Consider the following 21,558-nt stretch of genomic DNA (forward strand, 5'->3'; position numbering starts at 1 on the left):
GGTCTTTTGTGACCTCTTGGATGAGTAGTCGCTGCGCTCTTGGGGTAATTTTGGGCGGCCGGCCACTCCTGGGAAGGTTCACCACTGTTCCATGTCTTCGCCATTTGTGGATAATGGCTCTCACTGTTGTTCGCTGGATTCCCAAAGCTTTGGAAATGGCTTTATAACCCTTTCCAGACTGATAGATCTCAATTACTTTCTTTCTCAATTGTTCCTGAATTTCTTTGGGTCTCGGCATGATGTGTAGCTTTTAAGGATCTTCTGGTGGACCTTACTGTGTCAAGCAGCTCCTATTTAAGTGATGCCTTGATTGTGAACAGGTGTGGCAATAATCAGGCCTGGGTGTGGCTAGAGAAATTGAACTCAGGTGTGGACAACCACAGTTATAGTATGTTTTAACAAGGGGGGCAATCACTTTTTCACACAGAGCCATGATGGTTTGGATTTTTTTTCACCTTTAATAATAAACACCTTCATTTACAAATTGCATTTTGTGTTTACTTGTGTTGTCCTTGACTATTGTTTAAATTGGTTTGATGTTCTGAAACACTTAAGTGTGACAAACATGCAAAGGAACAGGAAATGAGGAAGGGGGCAAACACTTTTTCACACCACTGTATATATATATATATATATATATATATATATATATATATATATATATAAATCTCTCTCTATCTCTATCATACAGACGAATGGTGTTTTTCGACCGGAGTCAAATCCGTCGGAAAGATTTGAAACATGTTCTAAATCTAAAGTCCGTCTGATTTTTAGACAGCAAAGCCCCCACATGATCGAATTGTCCAGCGAATTCATTCCATCGGACCTAGTCCATCAAAGTCTGGCCGTGTGTACACGGCATTAGGAGAAGCCTGAGCTCCTGCCCAAAAAAAAAGGAAGCTGATTTGTTTCTATGCAGAGCTGCACCAGATTTGGCAATCTTAAGTTTTAGTAGATAAACCCCAATGTGTCAAAATATGGACATAATTACACAGTCATGAATGCTGGAATTTAAATTCCCCTTTCATGTGTTTCTAATTGTTCCTTAAATTGGTTGGACTTAGGACCAGATAAGAAGCATGGTTCCCATGCTTTAATTATACTGATTATAATATTTATATTGACATAGGGGCCTTCACCTTCCCACCCCTGTCCAATTACAGCACTCAGAAGTGCTCTCATTGGTCATGGTAGCAGGGAATTGCTTAGCCCCAAAATTGGGGAAGGGGTCCCTGGATAGAAAATGGAATGGCAAAGGAGGCTTTGTTAGGTAAATAAGGTTCTTACACTTGTCAGGACTTTTACTTCCAAAGGTTTAAAATAGCTGTCCAGGGTTATTTTAGGCTGCGATAAATACAAGAATATTTTGTTCTGTACAATCAAATCACCTTTTTTGTCAGTTCTCGAGACAGTAACTTGGCATCCTGTAGAGATGGCACTTTATTCCCGCCTGCGCAAATGATTTCCCATCATGTGGGCTATCGGGTCCAACAGGTTATGCTGCTTTAGTACTTTTCAGATTTTTTTTTTTATTTTTTTTTTATTTTTTTACTTTTGTACTGCAAATATTTGTTCCAACATTATGGTCTACATCAATAACATTAGAAACATTCAAAATGCAAGGTTGTTTATAATAGTCATACAGTAGATAGGATAGAAATAGTCAATGCTACTAAGTCTGGTAAGGTAACTATTGTCATTTACATAGCTATCATGGTATAAATGTAACATTTCATCTAATGATAAGTTGACTTCTCTGCTCAGCACATAATAGTCATCTTTTTTTATTCAATAAACTGTTATGCCCTGTACACGTGGTCGGATTTCCACCGGAAAATGTGCCATCGGATCATGTTGTCAGAAAATCCAATCGTATGTGGGCTCCATCAGACTTTTTCCGTCAGATTTTCCGACGCACAAAGTTTGGGGGCAGGATCTAAAATGTTTTGACAACAAAATCCGATCACATAAATTCCGATTGTGAGTAGACAATTCCGACGGACAAAATGCTGCGCTTGCTTAGAATAAACTAAGAGATGAAAGCTATTGGCTACTGGCCTGTTTAAAGTCCCGATGTACGCGTTTGAAGTCACCTCGTTCAGAACGATCGAATTTTCCAACAACTTTGTCCGACCGTGTGTATGCAACACAAGTTTCGGTCAAAATCCGTTGGAAAAAATCAGACGGATTTTGTGGTCGGAATGTCCGACCGTGTGTAAAGGGCATTAGGGCATTTTTATTGTAACCTTTAGAAAGCACAATGGATCTTTTTCGAGTCTTTTATTTTTTATCTTGTACTCCTATAAAATGCAGTTGGACCTTTTTGAGTCTTTATTTTATTTTTGTTCTCTCTAAAAAAGTGCAGTGGACCTTTTTTCCTTTTCTTACATCAGGGGACACAGCGCCATAGTAATAACTATGTGGGTTATATCGGACTATCAGGTGCTGGACACTGGCACGCCCCTTAAGGCGTGAACTACCCCATATAACCCCTCCCACTACTGGGAGTCCTCGCCAGTGTCTAAGGTGTTGGCCACCTGTAAGGATGTGTGTACTGAGCTCCACGGCAGTAATCCTCTGATGAGAGCCAGCCATCCTAACTGGATCCGTTCTAATGTTTCCGTAATGGACTAAATGAGCGGTACCCGGGCCTTGTCATCCGAAGACACGAGGTTTTGCTTGCGAATGCTTTTAAGCTGGGCCCTGGGATCCAATACTTTTTGGTAGTACTTCGCGCAGGTCCAGGATTGCGGGATTACCTGAGTGCACCCCTGTTCCTGAAGGTTTCCTTTCAAGGTCTCGGAGCATACCGTGAAGGGCGAAGATTGGGCTTTTTATCTCTGATAAAGCCCTGCGGTGGAAAGGTAGGGGAGATTTTCTGCAAGGAATCTCTCCTTCCATGTATTTATGTTGTCAGGTCATATCTATGTGTCACCACTGGAGGCTGTATTAAGCACTCACCATTCTGACGTTGGAAACGGCAGAAGCTTTCACTCTCCTCTCTGTTCAAGCCAGCTCAGGCCCTCAGGTATGAAGGGGGGTTCTGATCACCTCCTGGGCCCCAGAGTGGCATTTTTGTACCTTTTGGATGCCAGCTCGCTGCCTCCTTTTTTTTATTTTTTTTATTTTTTTTTTAAAAGAAACAAAAATGAAAAAAAAAAAATTTTGTTTTTGGGGCAATTCGCGGCCGTTTTACCCCCCTGCCGCCGGCCGCCATGTTGCCAGCACTCATACACTTCCCTAGTGGGAAGGGGGGGGGGCTGTTTTCGTATGGGGGCGTGGCTAAACGGCGTCAGACACCGGCCTTATATGAGGAAGTATTTTAAGCTAGACAGGAAAATCTGAAGTCTGGCGGTGGAGGGACAGAGCAGAGTGGTTGCTGGCAGGTTTGGTGACACGGGCATCTCCCTTTTGTTGACAACATTGTACTGTATAGCTAGGATTAATAGCAGTTATTGTACTGTACTATAGCCTAGCAAGTGTAACGTTCTTTTGCTGCTACTGCCTATGCTTTGTACTGTGGGCTATAAGTGACAAAGGGACCAGAAACCCCTCTAAGGGTTCTAAGGGGTTAATGGTATAAAACAAACTAAAAACCCTTCCAAAAGAATGTCTGTCTTCCTCCCTGGGAGGTAAAAAGAAAAATACGGCCAGTCAGATGAAGCTGTCAAAGGTAGAACACTTCTGTCCCTGTATTTCATACAAACAGGTTTTTCTCCTACCATTAAAAGATTATTGCTATGATGTCTTTTCATAGTAGGACTAAACATAGCAGATTCCCATCTAGTCCTCTGGGCCCTTTTGTTGAGGTGCAGAAGGCTGGGGATCATGTAGATCTTCCCAAATATTGGAAGATACTTATTTTCCTCTTCAGAGGATCCTAACAGGCAGGGACTAGCTGCACAAGTCAGGTGTTAGTCTACTCCTTTACTTAACCCTTTGTTGCCCGCCACAGGCTCTTGAGGTATCTACCTCTAATAGGGTTCATTTGAACCTCCCCCATCTGGGAGTCCATTTAACATGGTGTCTTATTGAACAAGTTCTGTAGTGCAAATCTGCAAGATGCAAAAAGCACTAAAAATGCATAACTATGTATTCTGAATGAGAACATTTTTATGAAAGAAATGGGGGGGGGGGGGAGTTCCAGCTATTAATGCTGCAATCACCTCAGTGAGCAGAGTCTCGCATGTCCAGTGGACAATGCACTGATGTTAAAGGATCCAGCAAGTTAAGGTTGGATTTTCCTTTTAAAGACCAGATATCCACTCTTTCTCTGCATGATTAAGCAAGAACAGAAGGAGGTGATTCTGGTGGCCCCAGCGGGTCCCAGAGGATCTGAATTTATCGAGATCATAAGGAGGGCAGTTGAAGTCCTTGGACTCTGCCATTATAGCAGACCTTCTTGCACAGGGTCTGGTATTTCATCCTACTTTACGGACGAGGAGTTTAACAGGTTTGACTGTTGAATCCCACTCTATAAAAGATTGTGGGTGATCTCCTTCAGTAGTGTCTACTATCACTAATGCCAGAAATCCGGCTTCCAGAATCACTTACTATAGAATATGGAAGGCATAGCTTTCTTGGTATGGATCCAGGAGGTATGTCAATAGGCAGGATTCCTGCATATGGGATCTGAAATGAAGCTGCCCTTGACTTTTATCAAGAGCCAGATCCAGGCCGATGTCGATGTCTTTTCCTATGGCCTCATGCTTCCCATTCTTGGTGCGTAGCTTATTCAGAGGGTAACACCGTGTATTCCCCTTATCAAGGAACCTCTAAATCCTTAGGATTTAAGATTAGCCTTGTCGGCTTTGTTAAATCAGCCGTTTGAACCTTATGAGAAATTCTCTTGGTTCTTTGACAAGAAAGATAATCTTTTGTTTGCCATTTCTTCTGCTAGAAGAGTATTGGAACTAACGGCTTTGTCTCATGTATAGGGACGAGGTGATTTGATGTCCTCATCCTGAATTCTTACCAAAAGTGCTAACAGGTTTTCATTTAAACCAAGATATTATTCTTCCTTCTTTCTCCCCAGAAGCCTTAATCTGGGGAAGAGAAAGCACTACAGTCTCTTGCTGTAGTAAGAGCGATCAGAATCCATTTAAGGGCAACCACTCATGTTCTCAAAACACAGGTTTTTTTTGCACTGCCAGAGGCTCCAAGATATGGACAGGCAGCGTCAAGATCCACTATTTTACAGATGGGTTTGTCAAGTGATTGATCAAGCTTCAGCTTAAGGAAGAAAATTCTTCCTTCTCATATTAAGAGCACACTCATCCAGGGCAATTAGTGCTTCTTGGGTGATGCATCATCAGGCCTCTATGGCTCAGATCTGTAAGACCGCAACATTGGTCTTTGGTTCAGACGTTTATCCAATTTTTTTTCAAATCAATATTAAAGGTCATGAGGAGATTGCCTTTGGGCACAGCATATACCGCAGTCTGCAGTATGAGTCCTCTGGCCTCCTGTTTCCTCGATTCTGTCTCCCGCCCCTTCAGTTGCGATTGCTATGGGACATCCCACATAGTTATTACTATGGCGCTGTGTCCCCTGATGTAAGAAAAGAAAATAGGATTTTTAAATTGGCTTACCTGTAAAATCCTTTTCTTTGATGTACATCAGGGGACACAGTGGTCCCTCCCTTCTTCTTCTTATACACTTTGATTGCTTGGCTACAAAACTGAGAACTCCCAGTAATGGGAGGGGTTATATGGGGGAAGTTCACGCCTTAAGGGGCGTGTCAGTGTCCAGCACCTGATAGTCCGATATAACCCACATCGTTATTACTATGGCTCTGTGTCCCCTGATGTACACCAAAGAAATGGATTTTACAGGTAAGCTGTTTTAAAAATCCTATTTTTATGAGAATTTTTATAGTACAGTACTCTATAAAAAGCAGTTGGACCTATTTTATTTTATTTTATTTAATTTATTGTACTCTGTAAAAAGCAGGAGGACCTTTTTGAGTCTTTATTTTTGTTCTCTCTAAAAAGCGCAGTGGACCTTTTTGAGTTTGTAGCTCATGAGAGTTCTGATTCTCCTGTTTAAACTTTAATGAGTCTCAGACAGAAGAGGAGAAATGTCATGATGTAAGAATAACAGATGTTAGGTGAGGATAAATATTTCTTATGGGATTAGTCTAGTCTATGGAATCCTGATATAACTAAGAGAAGGATTAGCATTGCAGTAATGCATTGACAAAGAGCTCTGATTTATGAGCTGTGGGAGCTGTTATTATACTGCAGCTCCCACAGGGGTTGGCATCATTTTATGTTTTTTTAAATCTTTCAAAATCAGAGGTAAGTCTGACTACCTACATAAAACCGTGATTTGTAGTAGAACTTCAATTAGGATAAAAAATATCTAGTAGATGAACGGTCTCCACACAATCCAATGGCTTCCATATTCTGATTGTATTTGTTAAAGTATTACATTTTTAAAATTTTTTGCAATGGTAACACTCAGAGCACATATCCAGGGACATGATCCCGTATACCATTGTATTATTAGAACAGAGATTATATCAGTCCTATAAAACAATTCATACATGCTAGAAATGAAATCAAAATAAATGTTTATTTCCACCTGTTCTTCCATAACGTCTATACTGTGCTACTGAGTATTCCCCATGGGTAATGAACTGCCCAAAAAAAGTGAAAGAAAGAGGGAGGAAAAGATTGTATTTGTGACATAATCACAAGTATGGATGGATTGTGTCATCATGCATAGATCATCAAACAACTTAAAAGCAGTGTTAAAAATATAACCAAAAAATATCATATATTGCAGCTTAAAAAATATTAAATGCAGTGGCTGCATTAGTTTCCTTTTTTATAGGCTTTCCCCCCTCTGTTTTCACCTTGTTACATAGTTAGTCAGGTTGAAAAAAGACACAAGTCCATCTAGTTCAACCACAAAAAAATAAATAAAAAAATAATAATAATATCATATAATCCCATATACCCAATTCTATACCCACAGTTTATCCAGAGGAAGGAAAAAACCTCAGCAGAGCATGATCCAATTTGCTAAAGCAGGGGAAAAAATTCCTTCCTGATCCCCCGAGAGGCAATCGGATTTTCCCCGGATCAACTTTACCTATAAATGTTAGTACCCAGTTATATTATGTACACTTAGAAAATAATCCAGGTGTTTCTTAAAGCAATCTACTGAGCTGGCCAGAACCACCTCTGAAGGGAGTCTATTCCACTTTTTCACAGCTCTTACTGTGAAGAAACCTTTCCGTATTTGGAGATGAAATCTCTTTTCCTCTAGATGTAAAGAGTGCCCCCTTGTCCTCTTTGTTGACTGTAAAGTGAATAACTCAACACCAAGTTCACTATATGGACCCCTTATATATTTGTACATGTTGATCACATCCCCCCTTAATCTCCTCTTATCAAGAGTGAATAAATTCAGTTCCTCTAATCTTTCCTCATAGCGGAGTTCCTCCATGCCTCTTATCAGTTTGGTTGCCCTTCTCTGCACTTTCTCCAGTTCCCTGATATCCTTTTTGAGAACTGGTGCCCAAAACTGAACTGCATATTCCAGATGAGATCTTACTAATGATTTGAACAGGGGCAAAATGATCTCTCTCTCTGGAGTCCATACCTCTCTTAATACAAGAAAGGACTTTGCTCACTTTGGAAACCGCAGCTTGGCATTGCATGCTATTATTGAGCTTATGATCTACCAAAACCCCCAGATCCTTCTCCACTATGGATCCCCCAGTTGTACTCCCCCTAGCATGTATGATGCATGCATATTCTTAGCCCCCAAGTGCATAACTTTACATTTCTCAACATTAAACCTCATCTGCCACATAGTCGCCCAATTAGACAGAGCATTGAGGTCGGCTTTCAAATTGGAGACATCCTGTAAGGACGTTATTCCACTGCATAGCTTGGTGTCATCTGCAAAGATGGAAATGTTACTTTTGATCCCAGATCCAATATAATTTATAAAGATATTATAAAGTAAGGGTCCCAGCACTGAACCTTGGGGTACACCACTGATAACCTTAGACCATTCAGAGTAAGAATCATTAATCACTACTCTCTTAATTCTGTCTTTTTTAGACCGTTTTCTACCCATTTACAAACTGATATTTCCAAACCTGTAGACTTCACCTTACAGATGAGCCGTGTATGCGGAACTGTATCGAACGCTTTTGCAAAATCCAGTAACACATCTCCTATATTATGGTACCTATACTCTGGATGAAGTAGTAACAGAGCCACCTTTGGAAAGCAGTATTGTCAGTCTGGTGGAGGGGAGAGTTAAATGTACTAACAAATTTAGATGCAATGTACAAATTGAGGCCAAACCCCAGCTACAAATTTTAAGCATTTATGTTAACCTTTTTTTTTTTTTTTTCCCTTTGGGATAAGGGTTGTACATAAATACATAAAATCTGATCACTAAGAACACCCCTTTCAGTCGTAAATGGTTTTCCTTATCCCTCTACCCCTCTAACTTCTTCATCTACAGTAGGGGTCATCAACCCTGTCCTCAGGGCCCACTAACAGACCAGGTTTTATGTATTACCTTGGGGAGATGCAGACTAGAATATTGCAATCACTGAGCAGCAAATGATATCACCTGTGATGTATTTCAGTTATCTTGCAAACCTGGCCTGTTGGTGCACCCTGAGGACAAGGCTGATGACCACTGTTATACAGGACAGCCGTACAACAGATGTACTGGCCAGATCAGCAGGTGAAAATAAAAGAAAACCTAAAGCAGGGTCAATGCAGCCATCATATCTAAATATTTGTAAGCTGCAAAATAATAATGTTTCTTTTTGGATTTAATACGGCTTTATATATAATTATATAGATCTCTTTTAAAGGAGGAGTACAGCCAAAGTTAATTTGGCTGTACTACTTCTGTGGATAACAGGAGTGCAGTTCGTTTTGCACTCCTGTGACCCATTTTCAGCAGACAGTGGGCTGAAGTCCGCTGTCTGCTGACGTCACAGAGCTGGTTCAGGCTCGGGCAAGATCATGACAATGAAGTCGGGATCTGCCCACATGCCTGGACCGGCACCCAGCTCAGCCTCTGAGCGAGCCACTGGGAGCCTGAGCCGGCTGCTCCCGCCCTTTCTACAGCCCGTCGCTCCACTGAGCGAGGGGGGGGGGGGGGAGCAGAGCAGACAGTGGTGACTCACAAACTTGGAGATCTGTGGTGTTTGATCTTTGGTTTTCAGTGTTTGAGCCGACAGGGGAACGATGCAGCCTCCACCTATGTAAGTATAAATCTGCAAGAACCCCAAAACCCATACTTCTCTTTTGAGTGTGTGTGTTTTAAAAGCAAACCTTTCCCTTTTAAGAGTACTGTTTTACATTACTTACTCTTTTTGACGGTTACTTTTAGTTATATCTATCAAATTATCAACACCCATGGGGCTCAGGTACATCATCATTTGTACGATAATTTCATAAAATTAAGATTGAGGTTACATTTTATTATAAAAGTGGCTGAAACTTTTTTTTTCAACTTAAAAAAAACATATGGCTGATTTCATACAATCAGTGTTTCACACAACATCAAATTCCACATCCAAAGATCATCTGTTTAAATGGAGTATTATTTCCACTGGGTTGGCCATAGAGCAACTCTTAAAATTTCTCCACGCATTTTGTGAATTCTAGCTCGCTTTGTCAGGAGCAGATGCTATTGACGAGTTGTTAATCAGCCTGTATTAAAAATGGAGGTCTCCAGGAGGAACAAGGTTTTCTACCCTGGAAGCTGTGGAGGGCTGGAACCCCTAAACAGAGAGGCAGAGCAAAGGCGAGATGTGGAGGGCTTTGAGGGGAGGCGACCATGGGAACAAGCCAAGGAATCCATATATAATAGTTAAACCTTGTTAAATGGCTGTTCCAAGGGCTCCTGTGGTCCTATTCCAAGTCTTTGGTTTGCATACCATACTCCTAAGCCCCTGTACACACGGTCGGAGATTTCGGCAACCAAATCCGTCGGATCTTGTCCGTCGCATTTTACCCATCGGATCTTTTCCGAAACATTTGCATACACACGGTCGGACTAAGTTGTCGAATAATCCGATCATTCAGAACGTGATGACGTAATTTCGTTACGATGGGACTATGTTCAGGCTAGTAGCCAATAGCTTTGATGTAGGAATTTGATCTGAGCATGCGTGGCACTTGGTCTGATCAAAATACTCTACACATGATCGGAGTATGTCCGATCGAACCAGTTGGTTGGAAAATTGGGTCCGACGGATATTATCTGACAACACGGTCCGATAGGACACATTCCGACGGATTCTGCGACCGTGTGTACAAGGGCTAAGAGGTAGATATTAGGGATGTTGGTACATCACCTTATCTACCAGTTCACAAGAATAGTATTGTGTTTAGATTTGAATAGATATTTGGAAGTGAGACAAATAATCTTTATTACCCTTTGCAGGTATTGCTTCAGAATTCGGAGTCCGTGGATTTCCAACAATAAAACTGTAAGTTCTATATAAACTGAAAGCACTGTTATAAAAACAAAACAGTATTTTATAATTCCTGTTAAAAGTGAAACCGCATTCAAATCTTCCAAATAGCGACACAGTAAAATTGTGACAAAAATGTATTTATCTATTTATTACCTTGCAGCTGCATTATTGGAAAAATGAACTTTCCCATAACCCTTTGCTCACACCCCACAAAGCAGGTGTAGCTCTCACTCTGAGGCCCACCACATAGTTTACATTCCTCTTCCAGTCTTGGTGATCAGATATCCGCATGTGCTCCTGAGAAATGGGATAAATTTCGCAATTTGCTCATATCGATTGGCCTTGATACTCTATATGTGGCTTGTTTTTTGCTTAACAGCTGCTCATGCAAGATTGATTAGAGGATTGTCTTCTATGAAGACCAGCAACCAATAAGTTTCAAATAGTTATTTTTTTTATGTCTCAGGATTGAAAACCAATTACAGTGGATGTAAAGCCATTCTGTGGGCTTGTACCTACAGGTAAGCCTATAATAAGTCTTACCTCTAGGTACTATGAATATCTCCAAAACTTGCACGGTTTAGGCAATATTTACACATCATGCAGCCAGTGATGTCACTGGTGCATACACTCTTAAGGGACGGTATACCCATGCCATCCCTTTAGAGCTCCGTGCCACGGTCCTTGACTCCCGTGCACATGCGCGGAAGTGGAGTCATTGCAGTGGGGCCAATCAGACAGAGGCCAACCTGGAAGGAAGACTGGGTGAAGATTAAAGTGTCTGTCGGTGCTCGCAGTGCGGTGGCGCAGGACTTCCTTCTAAGGTAGGTATTTCAAGGCGTAAGCCCCAACGTTAACACAGTGGAATAATTTAGTAAATGGTAATCTACCACTATCATGGAGAGAAATATGAGAGAGTATGAGCAAATTGGATAGAAAATTCCATAACAGCATCAGGATAAAACAATATGGAGATAATGCAAGCCACACCAAATGGGGGGGGGGGGGGGGAAGGGGTAAGAGGGATATGAATGTATAAATGTATATCTATAATTTTATAGTATTTGAGGACATGACTATGAATGAATTTTATGGAAGCTCATAAGAGAGCGATAAGTGTAAATGGTGAAATGTATAATGGATATGTAAAAAAAACTAATAAAGAGATATTAAAAAAAAAAAAAGTAGGTATTAATAATGAGCTATTATGTGATGCATACTAGCACATTGTGCCTTTTACTTTGCAGGGTTTTAAAAAAGAAAAATTGGCGCAGTTTACTTCTGCTTTAAGTGCTTGTTCACACTTTCTAAAATACTGATGCTCATCAACCACCTATAGCATTAATGCGCGTTAATAGGTGCATTTAACAGGCATTACAAAAGCTCCCCCAAAGGCCCTATGCATGTTTGCTGCGTGGTTGACATGCACAAAACGCCTATTATTATTGTAGTGTACTAATGCGCCGCAATCGCTCTACAACGGAATGCCGGGGCAATTGCGAAGTGTTACCATAGACTTAAGTGGAAGGAATTGAAGTGCTTCAACTCCTTTCAAACTCGACATGAGGTTTTAATTTTGAAGCAAATTGACGCTGACTCTTCATGTTTTGATAATGTGAACAGCACTGTGTGCTGTCCATAGCATTTGCATAGGCGTTTGAGGGGCCTTAAAAACGCCTCTCAAATGCCTGCTTTTAATGCCAGTGTGAGCTAGGCCTTAGGTAGCTGACTGGCTGTTATCAGCATCAAGAAATTTTACCTATTGTCTTTTTATGGATGGGTACTAGAGGACGAATACAAAATTAAAATATGTACATGAAACACTGTTTGTAAAACATTGATTTCCTTTTAAAATGCAATTCCTCACCTAAAGTCCATTTGTGGCTCCATTCCTTCTCCTAGCCACCCCATGGAGCTCTCCATCCCTACATTTATTTGGTGGAAGTATTTGTAGAATTACCGTATATACTCGAGTATAGGCCGACCCGAATATAAGCCGAGGCCCCCAATTTACCCCCAAAAAAACTGGCAAACTTATTGACTCGTGTATAAGCCGAGGGTGAGACATGCCTGTCCATCCCTGTGTGTGTGTCCGTCCATCCCTGTGTGTGTGTCCGTCCATCCCTGTGTGTCCGTCCATCCCTGTGTGTCCGTCCATCCCTGTGTGTCCGTCCATCCCTGTGTGTCCGTCCATCCATCCCTGTGTGTGTGTGTGTCCATCCATCCATCCATCCCTGTGTGTGTGTGTCTCCATCCATCCATCCATCCATCCCTGTGTGTGTGTGTCTCCATCCATCCATCCATCCATCCATCCCTGTGTGTGTGTGTCTCCATCCATCCATCCATCCATCCCTGTGTGTGTGTGTGTCTCCATCCATCCATCCGTGTGTGTGTGTCTCCATCCGTGTGTGTGTGTGTGTGTGTGTGTGTGTGTGTGTGTGTGTCCAGCCTACCTGTGTCCCGAGCCTTTGTCCCGAGCCTCCGTCCCGTGTCGTGCCTTGCCTTCGTCCCGTCCCGTCCCGTCCCGTCCCGTCCTGTCCCGTGCCGTGCGTTGCCTTGCCTCCGTCCCGTGCCCTCTTCGTCGGCGGCCATTGTAAAATTCAAAAGCCGCGCCTCCTCCTTCGCCTGTGATAGGCGGAACACTGAATTTCCCAGCAGCCTGTGTTCCGCCTATCACGGACGTCGTATCATCCTCGTCCGTAGTACGAGGATGAGCGGATGCCCGTGATAGGCGGAACACAGGCTGCTGGGAAATTCAGTGTTCCGCCTATCACAGGCGAAGGCGGAGCCGGAGGCGCGGCTTTTGAATCAGAATGGCCGCTGTCTGTCTGCTCGACACGCTGATCGAGCGGGCAGACAGCGATGACTCGAGTATAAGCCGAGGGGGGCACTTTCAGCCTCAAAAAAGAGGCTGAAAATCTCGGCTTATACTCGAGTATATACGGTACATTTTTTCTATGTCTTCTGGCGCATAGTCCTTTTCCTTGTCACCACATCCCCAGGGCTGGGACAGAGTGTTAATGACTTGGTGGCATCGGCACCATTCTCTGAAACAATGCCCTGTGAGCTTAGGGTAGCATGATGTTGCACCATTTGGTCCCTGGAGAAGTGGGGTGAATGACACTGAGAGTCAATCACCTAACGGAGGACCAGCACAGCAAAACAGAGGGCTGTCTTAAGAGACCAGGTGAGTATTTCATGTTTTTTGTTATGTTCCATATTTGAAGACTTTCGATTTATTTTACTAGAAACAATGCAGTTTTTTTTTTTTTTTTTTTTTAATAATGATATTTGGACAAGGTGGTTCTGGTCAATATTAGTACTGACTGGTCTGTACTGATTGGTATATTTTTCCTTTATATTGGCACACATTTAGATATTGTATTTAGGTATAAATATTTCAGTAGTATCTTTTCCTACGTGCACTGGTTTATTTTAACATTTATGTCTCTTTTAAGATTAAAAGGTGATATGGCATACAACTATAGAGGCCAGAGAACAAAGGAGGACATTGTTGAATTTGCAAACAGAGTTGCTGGGTAAGTAGGTATTCTAAAATGATGTATAGTAAGCAATGCCCTACCTCTGTATAAAATTATTTGGCAGAACTGGAGCACAAGGTGGCCTAGGCAAGAGCATAGGGCCTGGTAGATGTCAAGGATTCCTACTTACCACTTTCCTACTTCTGTATTAAATAAGGGGGGTGGCCTAGTTGTTCATAGATTTGCACTTACCTGTCACTTTAAAGGAGAGGATGCACATGTAGGCAGATGTTGTTTAATGGGGTTGACAATGCAAATACTGACAATGCAAATGGAGTAAATATTTTACTAATTGTCACCATGCTGCAAAATACTAATTTCCTTAATTATATCAAGCTAGCATATGCTGTGAATCACCCAGAGAAAATATACCCACAACATATATATATAAATTGTGCAGCGCTCATAAACCAATCTTATCACTTCTAATATAAAACGTATGCAAATAAAGTTATCAAATTTACACCTTTTGTGTTACATTCAAATAGTGAAAGTGTGAAACCTCAACACACAAATATGTGCATAATACATCAGCAGTAATAAAGTCCCATGTGTATAATATATAACTATTGTGTGCCAGTCCAATGGACAAGTGTAGAAAATACATGAAGTCCAGTGAGCACACTGTGTGGTTGAACACATTCTCCAAATATCAGTGGCAGACCGTGCTCTCCTATATAGCTTCTCACGTCGGTTTACACCTCTAAATTATAGAAGTTCTATACAAGCTCAATGGAGATAATCGGGCAGATGGCACCATTCAAACCTAGGCACTCCCAGATCCAGAGTTCATATAATCCAGATGATTCTCCACCTTACATAATGTCTCCCTCTAGCCTGATTATGTCAATTGAACTTGTATTGACCTCCTATAATTTAGAGGTCTACTGTGTATTGAAGTGAGCAAATATATAGGCGAGCGTTGTCTGGCAAGTACTAATCAGTACCAGCCTTCTTTTTTTTTTTATTATTCTTCCTTTATAAAATGTTGGCAAGAATCTTGCATTTCTTTTTGGGCAATACCTCTAATTTCTCCTGGGTTTTAAAAATCACCCTTATATTAATGGAATCTCCAAGACTAGTAGTCTCCAAGACATGGGAATGCAGTCCATACTCTTCTATTATTAGTCTTTGTACAAAGACAAACACCTGACATCTACCTCCCTATTCTTTGTTGTCGTGTTTTTTTGGTCCAAGAAAATACACGTTCTGTCAGCCTGTTGTCATACACATGGGCATCAATAGCAATAAGGACTTCAGCATGCTTTGAGGTCTTTTATTGTAGCCTAATATACATATACATTTTTGTCAACTAAAAGCTGTACAGTATTATGTTAATACTGCAGACCTTGCCTGAAGCACATTTCAAGTTATGAATAGAACTGTTATCATGTGATCCGGGCTGGATAATCCAGTTCTCACATGTTCAAACATCTACTCCACCTAGATTCTGTATTTGGACAGGCTCATCATTAATAACGATACATAATTATTTGCATCAGAAAACTGGGAGAGAGATGTAATAACTATGGTTAAGACTGCTACGTGACTAGTATCTTATCTAGGGCTGCAACTAATTATTTTCATAATCGATTAGTTGGCCGATTATTGTTTTGATTAATCGGTTAATATCCTTAAAAAAAAAAAATATGGTGTATAATTTAGTTAAATATGCAAAGTTGAAAAAAGGCAATTTATTCTTAAATATCTCTATGCATTGGTAAATATAAATAACCAACTATATGGTTAGAGAGCAAAATCTCTAATCCACTCAGAGTAACAGACAGAAGTAATATACTGTATATACTATTAGTTTACTAATATACTACTGTTTAAAAAACAAACATTTTCTTCCTTCAAAAAAAAATTAATTTTAAGAACGTTTGTTCGATTTTCTAATAGTTAGTGGGGTCAAAATCGACGTTCATTTTCAACAACAGTGACAGGAAAATTTGTACATAGAAAACAGCGTTTGTGGTTTTTCGTTCAGAAATGACATTCATTTTAAAAACAGAATGATAAAAACAAGTGGAAATTTCAAACATTCTTTCATTCAGCGAATGTACAAAGATTTTTTGTCTCAATATTCTTGTCTGAAAATTGATCGGTGTGGCCAGCATAAGGCTCAGTATAAACCTATGCAGTTTGCTTTTAATCTGTTTCTGCAGTGCTTTTTGCTGTGCGTTTTTGATTTTTGCGCACGTGATTTTGCTGCGATTTGCGTTTTAGCATTTTCTGCAAAAACGCATTCCATGCTTTTCTGCAGCTTCTCCATTGAAGTATATTGAACCAAAAAAGCATAGTTTTGTGTGCCTTAACCTTTCCATATATGCAGCGGCTGAAAAAAAGCATAGATGTGAACGTGTCCCATAGGAAACCATGTAAATGAACTGTAGTGCTTTCCTGCAAAAAGCACCAAAAAACACATTAGGTGTGAACCAGGTCTATAACGTTTAGTAACCATTATGGGGTTAAAAAAATAATAATAATTAGCCCTTTATAGTACAAAAAAGCAGATAATCACTACTGTTTTTTACTGTGGGACTGTGAAAGTAATATTTACAGTAGCATTTTTTTTTTTTGTACTATAAAGGGCTTATTTTAGTTTTAGTTTTTTTTTAACCTCATTATGTTAGTGGCCGATTAATCGATTATGAAAATAGTAATCGATTAGTTGTCGATTAATCGATTAGTTGTTTCAGCCCTAATCTTATCTGCTTGAGTGGTAAAGGTTCCCACAGAGTCTTGCCATATAAATACATTTCCATACATACAGTATATTTACTGACCTCCTCTTCCTTGTAGAAACTCTCATTGTCCTCTAATTTAAAAAAAAATGTAGTCTATCTACAGGGAAAGGGTGTTTGTTGTCCACCCAGTGGACGTGCAATGAAAAATGAGCATACACTGAAAAATGTCCTTTCAAGCTGTGTAAAGACACTGGTCTAAGAACAGGAATAGCTCTGCCTTAGGCCGGCCATACACGGTTCGAATTTCGAAACAATTTTCTTTCGAAAATCGTATCCAAGAATTTTCGTATGAATTTTGCACCATTAGTGGGGCTGCAGCAACAGCCGATTTTCAAGCGGAAATAAAATTTGAGGAATCGGACATGTTGGAAATGTTTTGAAAAACAAACGATTTCCAATTAATGATGGGAGAATCGTGCGAGAAATGTAATAAGAAAAGAAAATTTATGGAGATAGAAGAAAATTTACAGAGAGAAAAGAAGATTCCCGGCCAAGAAAATTATTTTCTGTAGCAACATGAGGTGAAATTGAAGGCTTGGTCGGCCAAATTTCGAAAATCAATGGTGGCACCATCGGATCACAAAAAAAAACGAATTTTCTGATTTTGAAAAGAAAATTCATTCGAAATTCGACCATGTATGGCCTGCATTAGTGATACTATGAAGTGGTTGAAAATGAAAGTCAAGATCAGAGAGCAGCTGCAAAATGCTTACTTGAAGGGCTCGTTTCCACTTGCTTCAAAATGTGGCATTGGACACGCTTTTTTAATGTGCTCTGAATGCCAGTCAAAGCACCTGTCACTAAATAAAATGGCATATTTGCAGTCCTGTTTACATGTTGCGTTTTGCTTTGCTTCAAAAATTATACCCCATATTGCTTTCTTGGTGCTTCAAAGCTTCTCCAAAGCCCCCATAGAAGTCTATGACCAAGCTCGCTAACATCATCTACAGCTTTTGAGGGGCTTTTATTCAGCATTAGCTTCACTTTGTTTTGGAGGTGTTGCAGGTAAGACACATCCTAGGATGTACTGGGAAACCAACAAGCAAACCAGAAAGACATAATCAGCAGCCACTTCTGGTTCATGTGTATATATTCTGGAAGTATCTGATGCAGACATCATCTGGTGTGCAGTGTGGAGCAGATGGAAGGTGAGGGGAACGCTATAACGGAAGATGAGTGGGGACCTGAGAGAGGACTGAAAGGCAGCGCTGGGGGGGGCTACTGGAGGAGGAGAAACTAGCAGATGTCACACATGAAACGCAACCTGGGCGGAATATAGCAGGATATGAGCAGGGACTGGAGAGAGCGGAGGATCAGCAACACAGAGAATCATCAGAGCTTGGGGTTACGTCCGAGTGGGGGACAGTAGAGCTTGGGGGTTACTGTTTAGAGGGGGATCAGCACAGCTGGGGATCAGAACAGCTGAGGGTTACTGCTCTGCTGGGCATAAGCACAGCTGGGGGTTACTACTCAGCTGGGGATCAGCACAGCTGGGGGTCACTATTCAGCGGGGGATCAGCACAGCTGGGGGTTACTACTCAGCGGGGGATCAGCACAGCTGGGGGTTACTACTCAGCAGGGGATCAGCACAGCTGGGGGTTACTACTCAGCGGGGGATCAGCACAGCTGGGGGTTACTACTCAGCAGGGGATCAGCACAGCTGGGGGTTACTACTCAGCGGGGGATCAGCATAGCTGGGGGTTACTACTCAGCAGGAGATCAGCACAGCTGGGGGTTACTACTCAGCAGGGGATCAGCACAGCTGGGGGTTACTACTCAGCAGGGGATCGGCACAGCTGGGGGTTACTACTCAGCAGGGGATCGGCACAGCTGGGGGTTACTACTCAGCAGGGGATCGGCACAGCTGGGGTTTACTACTCAGCAGGGGATCGGCACAGCTGGGGGTTACTACTGAGCAGAGAATCATCAGAGCTGGGGGTTACTACTGAGCGGGGGATCTGCTGAATGAGGGTACTAATAAGCTGGAGATCTGCTGAACAAGGGTACCAAAGAGCAGGGGATCTGCTGAACATGGGTGCTAATCATCTGGTAATCTGTTGAGTGGGAGTACTGCTGAGTTAAGGTTTTACTGGGGGGTCCCTATAAAACAAATAGAAAATCAACACACACATGTCATTTGCCAAGCTTAATTAAAGTTTCAAAAAAGCATTGCAGAAGCATCAAAAAAGCATGCTGAAGTGTTTGGCACTTTAATGTGTGTTAAAGTCGAAGCGAGTATAAGGGCCCATTTACACTTGCTTTGACTTTAACACATATTAAATCGCTTACCACTTCAGCATGCTTTTTGATGTGTTTTTGGTGATGTTTTAATGAAGTTTGGCAAATGCCTTGTGTGTGTATGTGTGTGGATTTTCTGCCCAATAAAACCCCAGCTCAGTAGTACTCCCACTCCACAGATACCTAGCTCATTAGTACCCTCATTTAGCAGATCCCCTGCTCAATAGTACCCCCAGCTCTGCTAATCCCCCACTTAGTAGTAGAGCTGCACGATTAATTGTTAAAAAATTGCAACCCCATCATGATCTTAATACAACATTTCCTTGATTCAGTGCAGAGTTCTCTGCTCACAGGTGACAAAAAAACCAAAACAGACAAGTTTATCACAACATTGTCAGAGCTGGGAGATAACTATAAAAAAATGTATCATTTAGTGCTTTTATATCAAAGGGATGAACTTTGGTCTCTGTAAATGAGGGCAGTTTAACTACTTAACCACTTGCCGACCGCCTCACGCCGATGTACGTCGGCAGAATGGCACGGGCAGGCATAAGCACGTACATGTACGTGCTTTGCCTCCCGCGGGTCGGGGGCCCGATCGGGCCCCCGCCCGGTGCCTGCGGCGGTCGGTTTTCGTTCGGGAGCGATCCCGGACGAGGGGACGGCCATTCATTCATGGCCACCCCCTCGCGATCGCTCCCGACGAATGGAAATCCCCGGTGACATCACTTCCTCTCCTGTAATGTAAACACAGGAGAGGAAGTGATGTATTCTCTCCTCCGTGTCGGTATTTTTCGTTCCGACACGGAGGAGAGCGGATCAGTGAGTTGCACCAACACATCCCACACACAGTAGAACATGCCAGGCACACTCACACCCCCCCTTTACCCCCCGATCACCCCCCCAATTACCCCTGCCCCCCAGTCACAGTGACACCAATGTCATTTTTTTTTTTTTTTTTTTTTTTTTTGCATTGGTGTCATTTGTGACTGTAATAACTGTTAGGGCAGTTAGGGTTAGCCCCCTTTAGTTCTAATGTACCCCCCTAACCCCCCCAATAAAGGTTTAACCCCGTGATCACCCCCCGTCGCCAGTGTCACTAAGGCTGGGTTCACATTGCAGCGGTTTATGAGAACGAATGTGATTCGCACCGCACTGCAGTGCAAATCACATCCGATCTCTGTGCGATTCGAGTTCAGCCATTCGCCGCACCCGCCGCACCCGCCACACCCGCCGCACCCGCCGCAAATTCGCACGGGACCCTTTTTTTGGCCCGCAGCAGAATCGGATCGCATGGGTGTTCACACCATGCGATCCGAGTTTGCAGATCGCACTGCGATATGCGAACTGATCTGGGGGTGTCAGTAACATTTCACTGACACTCCCAGCAGTTCGCATAGGGCAGTGTGAACTGCCGCCGGGAGGCATGCGATGCGGGAACCCGCCGCGGATTCGCGGCGTTTCCGCATCGCTCCAGTGTGAACCCAGCCTAATAAGCGATCATTTTTCTGATCGCCGTATTAGTGTCACAGGTGACGCTAGTTAGGCAGGTAGGTATTTAGGTTCGCCGCAGCTTTTTATAGCGCTAGGGACCCCCATATACTACCGCATAAAGCCCCCTGATTGCCCCCTAGTTAACCCTTTCACCAGTGATCACCATATAACTGTTACAGGTGACGCTGGTTGGTTAGTTATTTTTTTATAGTTTCAGGGCACCCGCCATTTATTACCTAGTCTCACTAGTGTACCCCTAAATTTAGGGGTGTCTACTTTCTAAAATGGGGTCATTTGGGGGGGGGGGTTTGTGCCATCTTGGCATTTTATGGCCTTCAAAACTGTAACGCCCTTAGAAAGCCTGAAGGCGGTGCTTGGTTTTTGGGGCCCCGTACGCGGCTAGGCTCCCAAAAAGTCCCACATATGTGGTATCCCCGTACTCAGGAGAAGCAGCAGAATTTATTTTGGGGTGTCATTTCACATATGCCCATGGCATGCATGAGCAATATATCATTTAGTGACAACTTTGTGAAAAAAAAAAAAAAAAAAAAAAGTTTGTAATTTTCCCGCAACTTGTGGCAAAATATAAAATATTCCATGGACTCAACATGCCTCTCAGCAAATAGCTTGGGGTGTCTACTTTCTAAAATGGGGTCATTTGTGGGGGTTTTGTGCCATCTTGGCATTTTATGGCCTTCAAAACTGTAATAGGTAGTGAGGCGTGAAATCAAAAATTTACGCCCTTAGAAAGCCTGAAGGCGGTGCTTGGTTTTCGGGGCCCTGTACGCGGCTAGGCTCCCAAAAAGTCCCACATATGTGGTATCCCCGTACTCAGGAGAAGCAGCAGAATTTATTTTGGGGTGTCATTTCACATACGCCCATAGCATGTGTGAGCAATATATCATTTAGTGACAACTTTGTGTAAAAAAAAAAAAAAAATTTTTTTTTTGTCATTATTCAATCGCTTGAGGCAAAAAAATAAAATATTCAATGGGCTCAACATGCCTCTTATCAATTTCCTTAGGGGGTCTACTTTCCAAAATGGGGTCATTTGGGGGGGTTTTGT

The 21,558-nt window shown here is 42.1% G+C and overlaps 1 protein-coding gene across 1 annotated transcript in view; it reads left to right on the plus strand.

Annotated features, from left to right (window-relative positions):
* Window positions 1-21,558, plus strand: part of TMX3 (thioredoxin related transmembrane protein 3) — a 118,370-nt gene that overhangs the window by 33,919 nt on the left and 62,893 nt on the right. Inside the window, exons 5-6 of the mRNA XM_077492382.1 lie at window positions 10,435-10,480; window positions 13,927-14,007. Coding sequence (XP_077348508.1) covers window positions 10,435-10,480; window positions 13,927-14,007 — 127 coding nt within the window. The remainder of the gene's footprint in view (window positions 1-10,434; window positions 10,481-13,926; window positions 14,008-21,558) is intronic.

The sequence above is a fragment of the Lithobates pipiens genome, unplaced genomic scaffold (assembly GCF_037356315.1).
Source record: "Lithobates pipiens isolate NorthernLeopardFrog02 unplaced genomic scaffold, aLitPip1_a1.2 Scaffold_19, whole genome shotgun sequence".
NCBI lineage: Eukaryota > Metazoa > Chordata > Amphibia > Anura > Ranidae > Lithobates > Lithobates pipiens.